Here is a 20,179-nt window from a genome sequence, read left to right on the forward strand (position 1 = left end):
CCCAAAGCTAACCATTAGCTTGATTTTCAACACAGCATGGATTGATTTCACATGGTTTGGGATAGCATATGAATGGCATCATATAATACATATATTTTTATATCTGTCTTCTGGGAGTGATACATATTGCAAACATAAGTGACTCACTTTTGTTGTTTTATAAATATTCCATTTTATGAATATCCCATTTTATTAATTCATTCTATTATTGACGATCATTCAGTTTGAGTTCCATTTAGGGGGCTATTAGGAACTAGGAAGATGTTAATTTCTTTATGCACAAATATAGCAGAAGTGCAAGGTCCCAGCACCTTTAATTATTCATCTTCAGTAGAGATTGCCAGTTTCTAAAGTGATTGTATTAATTTTGAACTCCACAGCATTTTGTAATAGTTTCAGTTGCTTCACATCCTTGCTGACACTGAGTGTTATTGGTCTTTTTTTTTTTTTCATTTTAGCTCCATTCTGATGGATGCCCAGTGGTATCACATAGTCCCTTTATTTTGTATTTCCATCAAGACTAATTATAAGAAATTTTCCATATACTTATTAACCATATGGATACTCCCTTTCATGAAGGGCTTGCTCAAATTCATTGCCCATTTTTCTTTTGGGCTATCTTTTATTATAGTTTATAAAAGATAATGATATCATCTGGGAATCAGCCCTTTGTCAGATATTTTGCATTTATCATTCTGTGGCTTGCCTCTTCTCTCAGTTAATAATGTCTTTGGTACAAAAACTTTGCGTTTTAATGAACTTAACATGTTTATCTTTTCATTTTTTTGGTGTGGTTTAAAAAGTACTTTCATTGAGATCTAATTCACATACCATATAACTCACCCATTTAAAATGTGCATTATTCAAAGTTTTTTAGTGTATTCATACAGTTGTACAGTAAGCACCACAATCTAATTTTAGAACATTCTAATTACCCCAAAAAGAAATCTCATACCAACTATCTCCTACTTTCCATTCCTCCCAACACCCTCACGCTTACCAAGATGAAAGCAACTACTAAATCCATTTCTGTCTTTATGGTTTTGTCAATTCTGGGAATTTCCTTAAAAATTGAATCATATAATAAGACTACAGTTTTTTGTGACTGGTATCTTTCACTTAGCATGACATTCTCAAGGTTCATCCACGATGCAGCGTATCTCAGCATTCATTTCTGTTTATTGCCTGACAATATTCCACCATATGAATATACTGCATTTATTTGTCCTTTCATCAGTCAACAAATACTTTGGGGGTTTCCATTTCTGGGTGTGTTTGTATCCTGTTGAAGAAATATTTGGCTATCTCCAAATCTCATATTTCACTATTATCTTCCAGATACTTCATTGTTTCACTTTTCACACATAGAGCAAAAAGATCAACAATATAACTGGAATTTATTTTTGCTTTTGATTTGAGGAAACAATCTAGATTCACTATTCTCCCCCTAGATGATCAATTGATTCAGCATCATTTAATAAATGAGATCATCCTTTCCTCAGGGTTCTGCAATATCACCTTTCCCAAAATCAAGTGTACCCATATGATTGGCTCTATTTCTGTATATTCTCTTCTGTTCCATTTGTCTACTTGTTTATCCTTGAGTAAGAACACACTGTCCTAATCACTGTAGCCTTCCATGGTAGCTTATATGGTAGTATAAGCCTTCCAACTTTGTTCTGATTCTTCTTCAGCATCATTACCTATTCTTGCCCCTTTGCCTTCTGGTATTTTGATAAGGATAATATTTAATTTAGAGATCAAATTGGTGAGAACTAAACTCTTGGCCACAATGAATTATCAATTCATGAATATTCTATGACTTTATCTTTTCATTTTCTTAATAGTGTCTTTTAGGGGGTTTCAAGATGGAGGCCTAGAGGGTGGCTGCATTTCATGTTGCTCCAGGACTCAGGATTCAAAAGAGGAGATATTGAGAGACTTGGGACCAACTCAAAGCACCGGGTGAGTCTCTCCCGTTGGGGAGGCATCCCGGATGGGGCGGTAGTCCCGGAACGCAGGGAACTTTGTGAAGTAGAGCTGCCCGGCGAGACACCCCTCCGCCCGCTGGAGCAGTGAACTCGGACAACTGGGAGCGTTGTAGAGGAGGCCGCTCAGCACAGCGCTGGGACTCGGAGCAACCATTGGGGCTCCGGGCAGCTGCACAGAGGAGGAGCGGCGAGGAGAGCTGTTTGGACTCAGAGCGACCACTCCTGAACACCGGGGCCTGCCCGGAGGAGGGGGAGGAGGAGGAGGAGCGCAGTGGGTCGTTTGGACTCGCAGTGACTGCATTAGAGCTCCAGGTGGCTGCTCAGAGGAGGAGGCGATTGGTGAGTTCTTTGGATTCAAAGCGACCGCTCCTGAACACCAGGGGGCTGACTGGAGGAGAAGCGCGGTGGGTCACTTGGTCTCGAGTGGCCGCACCAGAGCTCCGGACGGCTACCCGGAGGAGGCGTGCAGCAGGTCACGTGGATTCACAGCGACTCACAGCGACCGCTCCTGAACACCCGGGGGGTTACCTGGAGGAGGAGGAGGAATGGGGCAGGTAACTTGGACTCGGAGTGACTGCCCAGGGCTATGGGTGGTTGATGGGAGGAGGAGGCATGCAGTGAGTTGCTTGGACTCCTAGTGACCGCACCAGAACACCGGGCAGCTGTCTGGAGGAAGAGGCGTGCGGCAGGTATCTGGGACTCAGAGCGATTGTACGGGGCTCCACGTGGCTGCTCAGAGGAGGGGCCACATAGCCAGGCGATTAAGTGCAGAGCAGGGTCCCAGGACCTAGGAGGCGTCTTGGTGGAAGAGCCGCACAGAGACAGGCTTAGGGGCGGAGTGAAGGTTCCAGGCCTGCGGGCAGATTCTCTGAGGAGGGGCAGCCTAAGGAGACTCGTCTGCGAAGGGTGAGGCTTCCAGGCCCAGGAGGGAGGTCCGGGCTCCTGGGAACATTGCAGAGGAAGGCAGCCCAGCCCAGGCGGTAGCTGTAAATTGAGGGGAACCTCTAGGAGGGGAAATGACCAGTGAGACCTCCCTACCCCGTGAGTCTTCCCTGCTGGGTGAGGTTTTCCCACAAGGATGGTAAAACTAGAGACACAGGCCCAAACAGGCCTTGCCTCAGCCCGCAGCCTAGTTCCCCTGTGGATGATCATTGGTCAACAAGTGGAGGCACCTCTGCCCACTAGCAGGGAATATACCCCACCTGAAGGCCACCACCCCTAGAGAGGCAGCTTCCTTGTGGAGCACCGCATTATCAACTTCCTCCACAACTTCAGCCTACTGAAGGCTAAGAGGGGATATATAGAAATCTTCAGGAACATTGTAAGTCGATGGAGGAAATCTGCAATATCTCAGCGGTCCACTGATACCTGAACAATAAGAGAAAGCAAAGAAAGAAAATGCGGCACACAAATCTAGATGTTACATCAATAAAACCCAATGACAGCATGGCAGAAGAAATGACAGAAAAGGAGTGCAGAATATACATAATTAAAATGATCAAGGAAGCAAACGATGATATGAAAGAGCAAATGCACGCACTGAATGACGAGATGAAAGACCAAATGCAGGCATTGAATGATTGCACCAATCGACAGTTAAAAGAGCAAATACAGGAAGCAAAAGATCATTTCAATAAAGAGTTAGAGATATTGAAAAAAAAACAAACAGAAATCCTTGACATGAAGGAAACAATAAACCAAATTAAGAACTCCATAGAAAGCATATCCAGTAGGATAGAACACCTGGAAGACAGAACCTCAGACATTGAAGACAAAATATTTAACCTTGAAAACAAAGTTGAACAAACAGAGAAGATGGTAAGAAATCATGAACAGAGTCTATAAGAACTATGGGATATCATGAAAAAGGCCAGATTTAAGAATTATTGGGATTGAAGAAGGCTTAGAGAAACAAACCAAAGGAATGAACAATTTATTCAATGAAATAATATCAGAAAATTTCCCAAATCTGAAGAATGAAATGGAAAATCAAGTTCAAGAGGCTTATAGGACTCAAAATACACAAAATTACAACAGACCCACACCAAGGCACATTATAATGAAAATACCTAACATACAAAATAAAGACAGAATTTTAAAGGCTGTGAGAGAAAAGAACCAAATTACATTCAGGGGGAAACCAATACGGATATCAGCAGATTTTTCACGCCAGACCCTAAAAGCTAGAAGGGCCTAGAACAACATTTTTCAAGCCCTGAAAGAAAATGGATGCCAACCAAGAATCTTATACCCAGCAAAACTTACCTTCAAATTGACAATGAAATAAAATCCTTCCATGATAAACAAAAGCTAAAAGAATTTACAAAAAGAAAGCCAGCATTACAGAACACTCTCAGCGAAATATTCCATGAGGAAGAGATGAAAAACAAAGAAGCAAATCAGCAAAGGGAGGAATTATCCTAAAGGAATTATCAAATAAAGGAGGAACCAAGTCGTGTCAAATATATAAATAAATAAATAAAATTTTAAAAATGAAACAAATGACCGGGAAACCAAATCATATCTCAACAATAACCCTGAAAGTTAATGGCCTGAATTCATCAATCAAAAGACACAGACTGGCAGAATGGATTAAAAAGAAAGATCCAACAATATGTTGCCTGCAAGAGACTCACCTCATAGAAAAAGATACCCATAGACTAAAGGTGAAAGGATGGGGAAAAACATACCATGCACAAGGACTCAGCTAAAAAGCTGGAGTGTCCATCCTCATTTGAGATAATGTGGACTTCAAGCCAAAGTTAATCAGAAGGGATAAAGAAGGACATTTCATACTGTTTAAGGGAAGCATAAATCAGCAAGATATAACAATCATAAACATCTATGCCCCAAACAGTGGCTCATCCATGTATGTCAAACAAATCCTTCTCAATTTCAGAAATAATACTAGGTGATTTTAACACGCCTCTCTCACCACTGGACAGATCTTCCAAACAAAAATTGAACAAAGAAACTATAGATCTCAATAACACAATCAATAATTTAGATTTAACGGACATTTATAGAATATACCATCCAACCAACAGCGAATACACATTCTTCTCAACAGCACATGGATCCTTCACTAAAATAGACCATATATTATGCCACAAAGCTAATGTTAGCAAATACAAGAAGATAGAGACACTACCTTGTATTCTATCAGATCATAATGGATGAAGTTAGAAATAAATGAAAGAGTAAAAAACAGAAACTATTCCAACATCTGGAGATTAAACAATATGCTATTATATGATGAACGGATAACAGAAGATATTAGGAAGGAAATTAAAAAATTCTTAGAGGTAAATGAGAACAAAGAAACATCATATCAAAATCTCTGAGACACTATGAAAGCAGTACTTAGAGGGAAATTTATTTCATGGAGCACATTTAATAAGAGAAGTAAAACTCAACAAATAAACGACCTAACACTACAGCTTAAAGCCCTAGAAAAAGAAGAACAGAGCAGCACCAAAAGTAGTAGAAGACAGGAAATAGTTAAACTCAGAGCTGAAATCAATGAAATTGAAACAAAAGAAACAATACAAAAAATTGACAAAATAAATAGTTGGTTCTTTGAAAAAATAAACAAAATTGATAAACCTTTAGCCACACTAACAAAGAGAAGACGAGAGAAAACCCAAATCACTAAAATTCGGAATGAACAAGGAAATATCACAACAGACAGGATTGAAATACAAAACATAATTAGAAGCTATTTTGAAAATCTATACTCCAACAAAATAGAAAATTTCGAAGACATCAACAGGTTTCTAGAGACATATGAATTGCCTAAACTGAACAAGGAGGACATACACAATTGAAATAGACCAATTTCAAGCAATGAAATAGAAGAAGTCATCAAAAGCCTACCAACAAAGAAAAGTCCGGGACCAGATGGGTTCTCAGCTGAGTTCTACAAAACCTTTAAAGAAGAGCTCATTCCAATACTTCTCAAAGTATTCCATAAAACAGAAGAGGAGGGAAACCTCCCAAACTCATTCTATGAAGCCAATATCACACTGATACCTAAACCAGACAGAGACTCATCAAGGAAAGAAAATTTCAGACCAATATCCTTAATGAACATCGATGCAAAAATTCTCAACAAAATTGTAGCAAATCACATACAAAAACATATTAAAATGATAGTGCACCATGATCAAGTGGGTTTCATCCCAGGGATGCAAGGTTGGTTCAACATCAGGAAATCAATAAACGTAATTCACCATATCAATAGACTTAAAGTCAAGAATCACATGATTATTTCAATAGATGCAGAAAAAGCATTTGATAAAATACAGCATCCCTTCATGCTCAAAACACTAGAAAAAATAGGGATAGTGTACATTGTAAAGGCCATTTACATTTACATTGTAAAGGCCATTTATGCTAAGCCCATGGCTAATATCATTCTAAATGGTGAAAAACTAAAAGCATTCCCCCTAAAAACTGGAACAAGGCAGGGATGCCCTCTTTCAACACTTCTATTGAACATCGTTCTTGAGACTCTAGCGAGAGCAATTAGACAAACCAAAGAAATTAAAGGGATACAAATTGGAAAAGAAGAACTCAAACTATCCCTGTTCGCGAATGACATGATTATATATTTAGAGGAACCTGGAAATTCCACCAGAAAACTCTTAGAACTCATAAGTGAATTCAGTAAAGTAGCAGGTTACAAGATCAATGCTCATAAATCCAATGCATTTTTATACATAAGTGATGAATCTTCAGAAAGAGAAATTAGGAAAACTACCCCATTCACAATAGCATCGAAAAAAATAAAATACTTGGGAATCAATCTCACAAAAGAGGTGAAAGACCTCTACAATGAGAACTACAGAACACTAAAGAAAGAAATTAAAGAAAACCTTAGAAGATGGAAAGATCTCCCATGTTCTTGGATAGGAAGAATTAATATTGTCAAAATGGCCATACTACCTAAAGTGCTATACAAATTCAATGCAATTCCAATTAAAATCCCAATGACGTACCTTACAGAAATAGAGCAAGCAATTATGAAATTCATCTGGAAGAATAAGAAACCCAGAATAGCTAAAGCAATCCTTAGCAGGAAGAGTGAAACAGGGGGTATTGCAATACCAGATCTTCAACTCTACTACAAAGCAATAGTAACAAAAACGGCATGGTATTGGTACCAAAATAGAAAGGTAGATCAATGGTACAGAATAGAGGACACGGACACAAACTCAAATAAATACAATTTTCTCATACTAGACAAAGGAGCCAAAAATATGCAATGGAGAAAAGATAGCCTCTTCAACAAATGGTGCTGGGAGAATTGGAAATCCATATGCAACAGAATGAAACTAAACCCATATCTCTCACCATGCACGAAACTAAACTCAAAATGGATTAAGGATCTCGGAATCAGACCAGAGATCCTGCAGATTATAGAAGAAAAAGTAGGTCCAGATCTTCAACATGTTGGCTTAGGATCAGACTTCCTTAACAGGACTCCCATAGCACAAGAAATAAAAGCAAGAATCAATAACTGGGATAGATTCAAACTAAAAAGCTTTCTCTCAGCAAAGGAAACTATCAGCAATGTGAAGAAAGAGCCTACAGAGTGGGAGAAAATCTTTGCCAATCATACTTCAGATAGAGCACTAATCTCCAGAATCTATAAAGAACTCAAAAAACTCTACACCAAGAACGCAAATAATCCAATCAACAAATGGGCTAAGGAAATGAATAGACACTTCACAGAAGAAGATCTACAAGCAATCAACAAACATATGGAAAAATGTTCCACATCTCTAGTAATAAGAGAAATGCAAATCAAAACCACCCTAAGATTCCATCTCACCCCAATTAGAATGGCGATTATCAAGAATACAAGCAACAACAGGTGTTGGCAAGGATGGGGGGAGAAAGGTACACTCATACATTGCTGTCCTTCAATTGATGAATGGATAAAGAAACTGTGGTATATATATACAATGGAATATTACTCAGCCATAAAGAATGATAAAATTATGGCATTTGCAGGTAAATGGATGAAATTGGAGAATATCATGCTAAGTGAGATAAGCCAATCTCAAAAAGCCAAAGGACGAATGATATCACTAATAAGTGAATGATGACACATAATGGGGGGAGGGAAGGGTTAGTGTTAGGGTTAGAGTTAGGGTTAGGGAGGGTGGCAAGAATGGAGGAAGGAAGGACTGTATAGAGGCAAAAGAGGGGTGGGAGGGGTGGGAGGAAGGGAAAAATAACAGAGTGAATCAAACAACATTACTCTATGTAAATTTATGATTACACATTTGGTATGCCTTTATGCCATGTACAAACAGAGAAACAACATGTATCCCATTTGTTTACCATAAAAAAAAGTATCTTTTAAAGAACTCAAGTTTTTAAATTTTATGAAGCCCATTTTATCATTTTTTCCTTGGTTTTGATGTCTAAGCAATTCTATCATAAAAACTTTATTCTATGTTTTCATCTAGAAGTTTTATAATTTTAATATTTATCTTTTGGCCCATAATCCACTCCACATTAATTTTATATATAGTGTAGGGTAATTTTTGGATAAAGATATCCAATTGTTCCACCTCATATTCTTTGGGAATACAAATTGTTTATAGTGTATAATCCTTTTTATACACTGCTGGATTTATTCAAATTGTATCATTTTAAAAAGTCCATCTTATAATTTTCTGTTGCTATTATATAGAAATACAATTGATTTTTACGTTGTCTTTGTATCCAGAAACCTTGCTAAATTCTCTTGCTAAATTTACATAATTATATCTCTTACATATAATTTTATTGCTTCCTTTTGCATCCTGTGACTTCTCCCCCGCCAGTCTCTCTATACTCACTAGGACTCCCAGAATAATGCTGAAAGGCGTGACAACAATTACTCTTTTCTCATTTCTAATCTCAGGGTAAGGCCCTAATGCCCTCAATATTTCACCTTAGTATGATGTTTGTCGTAGTTCATACAGAGAGAGAGGTAGAGATTAGAAATGGATACAGATATACAGATATTCTTTATTAAGGATGTCTAGTTATATTCAGTTTGTCAAAAGTTTTAATCAGAATTAGATGCTGAACTTTACAAAATGCTTTCCTGTATCTATTAAGATAATCATTTGGATTTTCTCCTTTTTCTGTTATTATATCATTTCATTTCTGAGCATCGCCCAACCTTTCATGCCTAAACAACCTAAAACCAAGGCTAAAACACATCATTTGTATATACCTGTTATTACTTGTCTAGGGTTTTTGCATTCCCGGGAGTGCCAAAATCCCTGCCCCCTTCCCCACCTCTTTAACTATTACCTTCTATTGGCCTTTTGCAGTCTTTCAGAGCCTTATCATTTACAAATCAGCAAATGCTTCAAAGAGAAAAAGAAAAATCACTTTAACGTATTTCTCCTCTCCAGGATTCTGGCCCCTTAAGTCCTGGCTGCCTTGGTAGTTCTTAGTGTTTCCAAACAATGTTTTTTCCTCATTTTTTTCTAGCTTTTCTAATTGTTCTATTGGAGAACTTTTGGCTAATCTATCATTTTTTAAAGGCAAAAATTCATCATTTATAATATAAACTAATTCATATTCTTCCTGTTCTTTGCACTTGTTAATGCTAATCCTCTGTGCTCCAAATTCCTACTGTGTCCTGGAAGACCCTAAATAATCTAACTTTAATCTCTCCTTCATCCTCACTCCCTTGTTCACTCCTCTACAGCCATATGTATCTGCTTTCTGATCTCCTAACCCCACATGCTCATTCCTAAATTCACACTTGTGCATTTGTTTTTCCCTCTCCCTGGAACACCCAGTCCCTGACCTTTGCATGGCTGCCTCACATTCACATTCTGTCTCAGTTTCAATGCCACCTCCTGAGAAGATTTCTCAAGACAATTTATCTAATCTTGGGTGCCACCTACCTGATCCCTACAAACAATATAATCAACATGAAAGAAGGGTAGTAAAATCAAGCCAACAGAATAAGAGCAAGAACTTTTCAAAAAGTATTATAATATGCCTACTCCATGTCCACATTCAATATAAATAAAATGATAAACCAAAAGTACATCTTTGGATCCAGAACTACCTGTGCATATTGTAATACAGAGTTTAAGAGTATGATCTTTCCCTGGAGTGTGACAAACCTAGATTCAAAACACTACTGCACAATTTTCTCATACTAGACAAAGGGGCCAAAAATATGCAATGGAGAAAAGATAGCCTCTTCAACAAATGGTGCTGGGAGAATTGGAAATCCATATGCAACAGAATGAAACTAAACCCATATCTCTCACCATGCACGAAACTAAACTCAAAATGGATTAAGGACCTCGGAATCAGACCAGAGATCCTGCAGATTATAGAAGAAAAAGTAGGTCCAGATCTTTAACATGTCAGTTTAGGACCAGACTTCCTCAACAGGACTCCCATAGCACAAGAAAAAAAAAAAAGTAAGAATCAATAACTGGGATAGATTCAAACTAAAAAGCTTTCTCTCAGCAAAGGAAACTATCAGCAATGTGAAGAAAGAGCCTACAGAGTGGGAGAAAATCTTTGCCAATCATACTTCAGATAGAGCACTAATCTCCAGAATCTATAAAGAACTCAAAAAACTCTACACCAAGAACGCAAATAATCCAATCGACAAATGGGCTAAGGAAATGAATAGACACTTCACAGAAGAAGATCTACAAGCAATCAACAAACATATATGGAAAAATGTTCAATATCTCTAGTAATAAGAGAAATGCAAATCAAAACCACCCTAAGATTCCATCTCACCCCAATTAGAATGGCGATTATCAAGAATACAAGCAACAACAGGTGTTGGCGAGGATGTGGGGAAAAAGGTACACTCATACGTTGCTGGTGGGGCTGCAAATTAGTGCAGCCACTCTGGAAAGCAGTGTGGAGATTCCTTAGAAAACTTGGAATGGAACCACCATTTGACCCAGCTATCCCACTCCTTGGCCTATACCCAAAGGACTTAAAATCAGCATACTACAGAGATACAGCCACATCAATGTTCATAGCTGCTCAATTCACCATAGCCAGATTGTGGAACCAAACTAGATGTCCTTCAATTGATGAATGGATAAAGAAACTGTGGTATATATATACAATGGAATATTACTCAGCCATAAAGAATGATAAAATTATGGCATTTGCAGGCAAATGGATGAAATTGGAGAATATCATCCTAAGTGAGATAAGCCAATCTCAAAAAATCAAAGGACGAATGATATCGCTAATAAGTGGATGATGACACATAATGGGGGGAGGGAGGGGTTAGTTTTAGGGTTAGAGTTAGGGTTAGCGAGGGGGGCAAGAATGGAGGAATGAAGGACTGTATAGAGGGAAAAGAGGGGTGGGAGGGGTGGGAGGAAGGGAAAAATAACAGAATGAATCAAACAACATTACCCTATGTAAATTTATGATTACACAAACGGTATGCCATGTACAAACAGAGAAACAACATGTATCCCATTTGTTTACAATAAAAAAAAAAAACACTACTGCATGACTACCCAGATGCATGACGTCAAGCAAGGTGCTCAGCCCCGTGCTCCCCAAACTATAAATGGGGGATTATGATAGAATCCGTTTAATAGTATTATTGCAATCACGTAACAAATGTTATTTTGCATGCAAAGTGCTTAATACAATGACTGAGTAATAGAAAGTTCTTCATAAAAAAGAGCTACTATGATGACAATCTTGCTCATGATGATAATGATGATGAAAATAATAAGGCCCTACAGCATCTGGTAAAATACTAAATCATTCAATCAAACAAATACAGACATGCACACACACACACAAATTACATATTATTATTTCCATCAAGTAGATGCAGCCTTTAGCACTTACATTACACAAATTTGGTAGAACCTTTGTTGCTTTGAGTTCTGCTCTAGGTAAGTTTGATTGCAAGAAATATAGACCAACCCTAGGGAGTCTACAAGAAAAAAAGAGGAGTTTACTGAAACAATATTGCAGTATTTCACACACACAAAAAAAGGAAGACATGAAAAATCATGCATTATGAAAAACAGAAATCAAGATAGTTTCAGAAAAGAGAGACCACCATTAGAAACAAATCCTTAGAGCACTACATTTAAGTGACTAAAATACCATCAATACCTACCTTTCAGTTCAAAATTCCAAATTCTAAGGAGAGAGAATCTGTTTGGCATAACCAGATCAAATGTCTTCCCCTAGGCAAGAGTCATCTCCATCCCAAATGGCATGGTCAAATATTACAGTTTCAGTTGCTGAATGGCCACCTCTGTGGATCGAGAAGCAGTTTCCAGAAAAGAGTTCTATTTTAGAGCAGGAAAGTCATTTTAAGAAGTGCTACTACAATCCTAGGCACCCTGTCTAAGATAGGCTTCTTCTAAAAGAAGCCATTTTATTCTACTCGTTGCCCATCCAGAACAGTAGTGACCAAGTTATGCACCATTAGCTGCTTGGGAGGGAGTTAATTACAAATTAAATATAATTGAATCATTGAGTCTGTTTTCAAGTCCTCTAAATAGAATAACAACATGCTACCTTGTAGAGTCAATTTTGCATATCAGAGCTGAGTCTTTTGCTTCCTACAATGAGATTTTGAAAGTCTAGAGATACTTTAAATTTTTTGTAGTGCGAGTCATCAAAATTTAGGAGAAGATACATTGTAAATTGTACTTCATAGGAGTTACTGAAGGAAATTTGTGAGTATAAAATATTTACCAATGCCTAGAAATTTTTCAGATTTTGTAGTTACCCAAAATTGTAATTAAATCCTTGATTCAAAATACCTCTCTATTCCTTGAACACAAATTGTTAGCAAACCAAAAAGCTGAGAAAGAACTACAAAATATCATGAGTGCATCCTCCTCCAAAAGGATCTTATCCTGAGTACCTGCCAGAAAGATACTAAGAAAACCACACATACAGCTGGGCAGGAAAGGGTGGAAATGAGGGGTCAGCTGTGAAGTAAAACATATGTGGACAGTGGTTGAGGCTCAAGAACACTGAAGAATCTCAACAACACAGGAAGAAAAAGAAGATAGGAATAGGAGCAGGGATGATTCCCGTGAAATTATTGGCATTGGTATACATTCCCCTTACCTACTATTGCATCATTATCTTCTACCTGGAATAGTAATAGGATTTGTGGTACTCAGATATTTTGTGAGCAGAAAAAACAAATGTCATTCAATGTTTAGAAGATTGGCATAGGGCATCCAAAGGGAGGGATGCAGTACAATGGAGTCAAACTAGTGAGTCTATTCCAAGTTCAATAATTTACTAATTATGTGACCTGTAGAGATTACTCAATGTTTTTGAGCCCAATTCCCTATAGGATCTGAAATGGTGAGAGCATTTTAATCTATACTTTCTTTAGGTTGTTTGAGGATAGAATGAACCAACAACTATTAAAGGTCGCTGCCACATGGTAAGGACTATATTAACAGTTATTGTTGCTGTTTCTATTCTTTCATTCTTTAATAGAAACTTGCTAGGCTCATGGTTTTCTAGAGTTTTGCCTAAAATGTTCCAGAAGAACTACATAAAAAAAAACAAAGGCACAGACTGAATCTCCAGAGTTTTTTAATTCACCAATCAAAACTTTTCAAAAAATAATAAACTATCATTTACTTCTCCCCACCATTTTAAAGGAAGAAAAGGCCAATTGAATCCCCCCAAATAAAGGGAGCACATGGCCAAAGAAAAAGGACAGTTTACTGCCCTACAGAAAGACGAAGATGACAGTGGTGTCATGGATTGGCACAGGGGCACCACTACAACAAACAACGTACATGGTAGCCTGAAACCAATAAACAAAGCAACAATGCAGAGCATGATGTGTGTGTTCATACTCTGCTCTTTGGCTCCTTCTCTACCAGGAATGCTTTCCCTACATTTCTACTTGTCAGAAATGCCACACTTTTTTTAAGCCCTTGAACTTCCCTGAGAACTACATGATCTTCCTAGCAACTGAAACATTCAGTGCCTCCTCTCAATTCTAGCAACAAGTCCATCTCTGGTTTTGTCCTTGTCCACTGTCTCCTTGACATTTACAAAGTTCTGCTACCTCGAGTGAGCAAAACACTCCTGAAGCATTGTGTGTAGTTCTAACCAGCCCTGCCAAGAGGGTTTTGATAGATAGGAATGTGCATATGGAAAAGTACATTATCAGGCAACCAAGTGCCAACCAAGTGGACAAGTAGGTAAACAAAGGTAGAGTATCTATACAGCAGAATAGTATTTGGCCTTAAAAAGAAAAGGAATTCTGACACATGCTACGACACAAATAAACCTTGATTATGCTAAGTGAAATAAGCTGGTCATATTGTATGGTTCCATTTACACAAGGTTGATAGAGTTGTTGAATTTATAGAGGCAGAAAGTAGAATGTGATTTCCGAGGGACTTCTCACTGTAATGGGTGCAGAGATTCAGTTAGGGAAAATAAAATGTTCTGGAGATGGATGATGGTGATGACTGCTCATCAGTGAGAATATACTTAATGCCTTAGAGCTGTAAACTAAAAAAATTTAAAATGGTCAAAATGGTTATTTTTATGTTATGTATATTTTACTACAATTTTTAAAAACAAATTTTTAAAAATTTGTTTTAAAGCATATAATCAGAAAAACATAGAAGGAATAGTTAAAGAGGTTGAGGCTATTCAGAGACTTGAGCTCTGGGGCAAGGAAAGATAAGACAACTCCCAAAGCCACTGTGTGTAAACCACTAAGTCTTGTTCTATTCAGCCGCAAATTATTCCTGCAAGACCAATGAATAGAAGTTACAAGAAGAAAGATTTCATTTGATATGAGAACTTTCAACAGGGCTGTCCAAATATAGAATATTTTTTATAAATAATAGGTTCCACTTCTCTGAACATATTCAAATATAAATAGAATGTTCCCTTGGCAGAAGTCTTTGGAGAAGCAAGCATCAGATGGAGGTTGAACTAAATCAGTGATTCCTAAAAGACTGGGGCCAATATACCATGAAGTTTTCACTCAATGATAGTGCAATGATGAAACAAAGACAAAATTGTATGATTTTTCTATAGCTGAATGCATTAGATTGTTATAATTCTAAAATTATACCCTTCATTTTTTAGTACAAAAATGACCACCTCTTCCAAAATAATAATGAATGACAGTTTTTTTTTTCTTTTGTGTCATTTTTGGGGGACAAAACTGAAAGTTGAGAAAGTAAATAAATTTTAGGAGGCAGCCTTAATTTAGGAGACAAAATGATTCCACTTACTTGAAGAGGAAAATTCTTAACATCCTGTCAAAATTCCAAGCACCCATGTTTATAACTAAGGATTGTTATCAAAGTTGTTTCCATTGTTCATTTTAGCCATATCTCTGCAGCATAGCTGAGGGGTGGAACACCTCCCAAGGAGATTTTTTCTGAGGCATCTGCCATAGGGATAGCCTAAAATGATAAAGAATTTGAACAGATTCACAATCTCTCAGGGATTTCCAGCGATGACAAAAGAAAGAAATTGGCTGTAGGAATGTTTATCCAAATTCACTTCATAGTCAATGGGTCAAATTCCAAATACTACTGGCTTCTCAAAGGATAAGGCAATTTTATTGTACAGGTTTATTTAGGGGAGAATATATGTGTGTGTGTGTGTGTGTGTGTGTGTGTGTGTGAGTGTGTGTGTGTGGATAAAAAGAGAGGGCATATGGCTGAATAGATAAAGGAACCAACAATCGCTAGAAAAAAGTGAGCATTATTTACTTAGAATTGCATCCGAGAATAATTTAATGATAAATATAAATAAGATTGAAAGCCTATTTCTATCAGTATCTATCACCAGTAACAGTGGCTTGTCCAGGATTTTATCTTTCTCTCTGGCACTCTTTTTAAAATCATCAAGCAAAATATGAAAGTCCAAGTTAATTTATTGTCGGAAACCAAAAGAGTGAAAATGCACTAATGACATCACTCTTTAGAAACCCCCAGAGCTTTTTGATCTTGCTATCTATCCTTTCTTTTGCAACATCTGTATTTGTATCCTGCAGAAATACTTCTCTGTCACTCACAATCTGTCAGGACAGCATTATCTTCTGTGGTTTAAAAACAGAAATTCCATTTAACTTGGTGGTTGATAGAGATATTTTACTCACATCCCTTAACTAACAATAATTACTCCAATTTGCCACATGAAGAAAAGGGGGGAAAAACACTTATATTCTGCAGCTTGTTTTGCATCGTGGAACACTGGGAGGAGAAATGCTTCCACTCTTGAGATAACAAAACAAATTATTAAGTCAAAAAACAGTCCTAATCAGAATTCAAGGATTTGGTACACCCTCCCAATGTTTCAGTGTATCGGTTAAAGAATTTGGGTTTTCCAATCACACTTTGGTTCAAATTCTGGTTTTCCCATTTATGTAACCTTAGGCAAAATGTAAACTTTCTTAAGTCTCACCTTCTTCATCTGTAAAAAGGGAACACATGTTAATATCTGTAATCAATAAATGTTAGCTGTTATCATTCTCCTCACCAGCATCATCAATAATCAATGTATCAGCTAAGGTTCAGATGACAAATGACAAAAATATTTCTGACTAACTTTATCTAAATAGAAAATAAATTCACAGCGTAATTTCAGAATAGCACCTATAAATAAAACTAAATCAATCTTATAAGCAATGGGAGCCAGAACCCCAGAAATGAACAGACAGTTTGTTCTCTAAGCCACCAACACCAGGAAGAATCAGCTCTAAGCATTTTCCATTCTTGGGTAAATGTAATCAAGATTCGGAATCCCTGGAAAAAGAGACAGAGAAACAGACAAAAGACCTTCTTTGGTCACATGACCACAGTTTGGCCAAGGGAGGATAAGGTGTTTGGCTAAAGGTCCTGGTAACAGTGCATGCAATAGGGGAAGTTTTACCCCAAGGGAAAATTCCTTGTTGGATTTGTTGTTGCTTAAAGAAGGAGGGAACAGATGCTGAGCAGGTATGTTAGCATAATAGCTAGAAATGAGAAGGAATGGGAGAAGGGGAGAAAAAAGAGGGGAATGGCTATAAGTGGACCCTGACTGACCCTCTGGATCCAGAGGACTCAACACCCATCATGGAACACCATAAAGGCATATGGGGTAGGACCATGAAAGAAAGCCATCTTAGGAAAGTGGACAGACCACTCAGAACCCCCAACGGTACCACCAGTCTTCCTCCACCCCTATTCCATCGAAAGGGTCCATTACTTTCCTCCATAGAAATACGGAAAAACACCATGTTTCCAAGGTCAGGCAAGTACATACAAGCTGCTCCAAGGGTCAGTTGACCATTCTGCCAATGGGACATCATTCTCAGGCATTGTTCCAAGGTTTCTCCACCACTCCCACCCCATACCCTAACAAAACGATTTCAGAGCATTTTAGTTCCTAGCTGATCTGCTCATGCCTCTCTCTGGGATGTACCTCACTTTCTCTTGCTTTTTCCTGGCCTTGCAATAAACCTGCTCTAACTACCATTCCTTCCTTGCTATACTTTTGTTTCTGTACCAGGGTAATTGCCCTAATCTTAGACATTACACCCAAGAACCAAGGATCATTCAATAGTCATCTCTTAACCTCTAGTAACAGATACAAATACCAAGCATTATTATTACACCCAAGAACCTACTATGTCGAGCTCAATTAAGGCTGTGCCCTGTTCTCTCTTTACCAGCCTCTCTCTTCAGTAATTATTTTTTTAATATATGCTATGTATTTTTAAAGTTGTTGTTGAAATTAATTTTGAGGAAAATAAGAAGTCCCCAGAATTCTAAAGTATTCATGTCCCATTTTTTAAAAGAATATGCTGCTTGCTAAAAAGAAATTGTTTTGTTGAAAACTTTCCCATTAGAATTTCTAGAAAATTCATTGCCTTTGTGGTCAAGTTATTTACCAGTGATTTGTGCTATTAAAAAGCACACAAAGCATCCACTGAAAAAGTGATCTGAAGATGACTCAGAGAAATAGTTTGTTATAAACAAATCTATTTTTATGTTCAATAAGATGATATTTATGCTCAGAAATTAGGATCAAAAGCAAGATTTTGTTTTGATAATATTTTTGTTGATAATGCTTCACTGAGAAAGGATTAAACAATAAAAAGCAATGGTCTAAGAATAATAACGATAAATAATAATGAAATATATGACCTATAATTGCATTAAAATTTTCTTCCAGCTTACTAGCTGAACAAATCCCAAATAATAAAATACACACAGGCTGATTAATTTGGAGCCCCAAGTAACTATGGAGTTTGGTGAAAACATTTCTCACAAAACCCAGAGCAATGGGATCATACTTTGCTGAGACAAATCCCAGTTCCACACTTAGCAGTTGTGTGACACTAAGTAAATTTTTAATCTGCCAAAATATTCAGGCCTCTCCTCATTTATAAGGTGAAATTAATAGAATGATGAGATGTTTTCAGGACTTACTGATATGATGCATGGAAGAAGCTTGACACTTCATGTGGCAAATATAAGCACTTGATAATAAATGTTAATATTTATATGTACACAGAGAGAGAAAGAGAGCAGTCTTCTCTCTGAGGGAGTGATTGTGCTCCCCAGAGGACACAGGGCAATGTGTGCAGATATCTGTGGCCAACCTGGAAGGTAGGTGGTGCTTTTCTGAAATCCAGTAGGTAGGGATGCAGGTAAACATCCCATAATGCAGAGAACAAGCCCCAGGGACAGAACTGTCTCAGTCAAACACCAGTAACACCAAAGTTGAGGCTGAGAGGGACAGAAGAAGTAGTGTGATATAGTGCAGAACCTGGAACAGATCTGGAAGAGGAGATACATTCAGAGCCAGAAAAGGAGGGGTAACCACAGCAGCAGATTTAAAATGAGATTCACAGACTTCTGCCACACATGAACTCTTAAGAGCTCTGAGCCTCAAGATTCTCATCTGTATGTGACATAATACCACCTACCTAAAATCTGTATGTGACATAATACCACCTACCTAAAAGGTGTTGGCCTGGCATTCATCCTTAACCAAATCATTATGGATGCCTAACATCCATAACCAGGAGAACTTCCTCAGTGTATATCCTCTATCTACCCTTACTATTAGGTATATGTAATAAGTATATGGCTACTATTCTTGTTACATGTTAGACCAACAGCTAGGTTTGAAGTGTGACTCTTTAACATTAGCAATAATTGTACTTGGAAGGGTTAATTAATCTCAGCATGAATCAGTGCCCTCTTATAAGGAAGCAATCAAAGACCAAATTCCAAGCTCAAATAAGTTTTCCCTGCAGGGCAGGGTTCTCAACCTGAGATTCTCAAAACCTCTGAAAATAAGCACATTTTGCATATTTATGCACATTTGCAGGTATGCATAGGGGTGTGGATGGGTGTTTGTGTATATTTGCCTCTGCTGCTTACTGGTGGTACAACCTTGGATAAACAAATGGCAGCACCTCTTTGAGTCTCACCTGCAAAGTTGAAACATATACATACAGTATTGTCTAAGATCTTAGAGCAATAAAAAGAAGCAATGCCTGTGAAGTATTTAGCACAGTGACCAACACAAAGTACACACTCACTAAAAATCAGCTTCTATGAGAATGGCTATTGCACAAACTCTTGCGTCCAGATGGTGGCAGTGGCTTTGGTCTTCTGATAGTGTATATCTAACCACCTATGACATACACTATCAGAAAAACTGCAGGAATTCACCAACTATTCTAGCTACTAGCTCAGCCAGAGGATTCACCTAATCTGAGGCGTGCCATTTATAATACCTAGACTATATCAGAAAGCAGACAAAAGTAGCTGTGTGAATCTGTCCACAAAACCTTTTTATAAAAGAAAGCCTCTTTCAAATCTCCTCTGACAAGCTTCCAGGGAATTCCTCTGGGGGTTCCATAAACACAATAAGGTGCTTGATTGTTCATTAGGGTGCAACAATTCTAAACCTGTCTCACATACACATAGGACACACGCTCCACAAGGACTTTTTTTTTTTTCCAATATTCTTCATTCTGCCTGGTACCTATGCAAACAAGACTTGACTTTTCATATGGGTAACCCAAATATGCAGGACTACCTTGAAGTTTGCATCTGCCTAAAAATAAACCCACAAAGAATGACTGTAGGGATTTGCCAGTGCATTATACAGCAACAGTCTAAAATCCTTCCTCACCTGCC

The 20,179-nt window shown here is 37.7% G+C and overlaps 1 protein-coding gene across 13 annotated transcripts in view; it reads right to left on the reverse strand.

The window, feature by feature from the left end:
- The window catches only part of FHIT (fragile histidine triad diadenosine triphosphatase), a 1,508,523-nt gene that overhangs the window by 1,347,007 nt on the left and 141,337 nt on the right, over window positions 1-20,179 (reverse strand). The window contains exons 3-4 of one of the 13 annotated variants that reach the window (XM_079114468.1): window positions 12,142-12,282; window positions 11,865-11,952 (exon numbers count right to left, since the gene is read on the reverse strand). The exons of 11 other annotated variants lie outside the window; for them this stretch is intronic. Coding sequence is in view for 1 of the 2 variants with exons in the window: in XM_079114454.1 (XP_078970580.1) it covers window positions 12,142-12,190 (49 nt within the window). In the remaining variant the exon portion in view is untranslated. The remainder of the gene's footprint in view (window positions 1-11,864; window positions 11,953-12,141; window positions 12,283-20,179) is intronic. One more of the 13 variants, XM_079114454.1, reaches the window with a different exon arrangement.

This window comes from Sciurus vulgaris, assembly GCF_902686455.1.
Source record: "Sciurus vulgaris genome assembly, chromosome: 16".
NCBI lineage: Eukaryota > Metazoa > Chordata > Mammalia > Rodentia > Sciuridae > Sciurus > Sciurus vulgaris.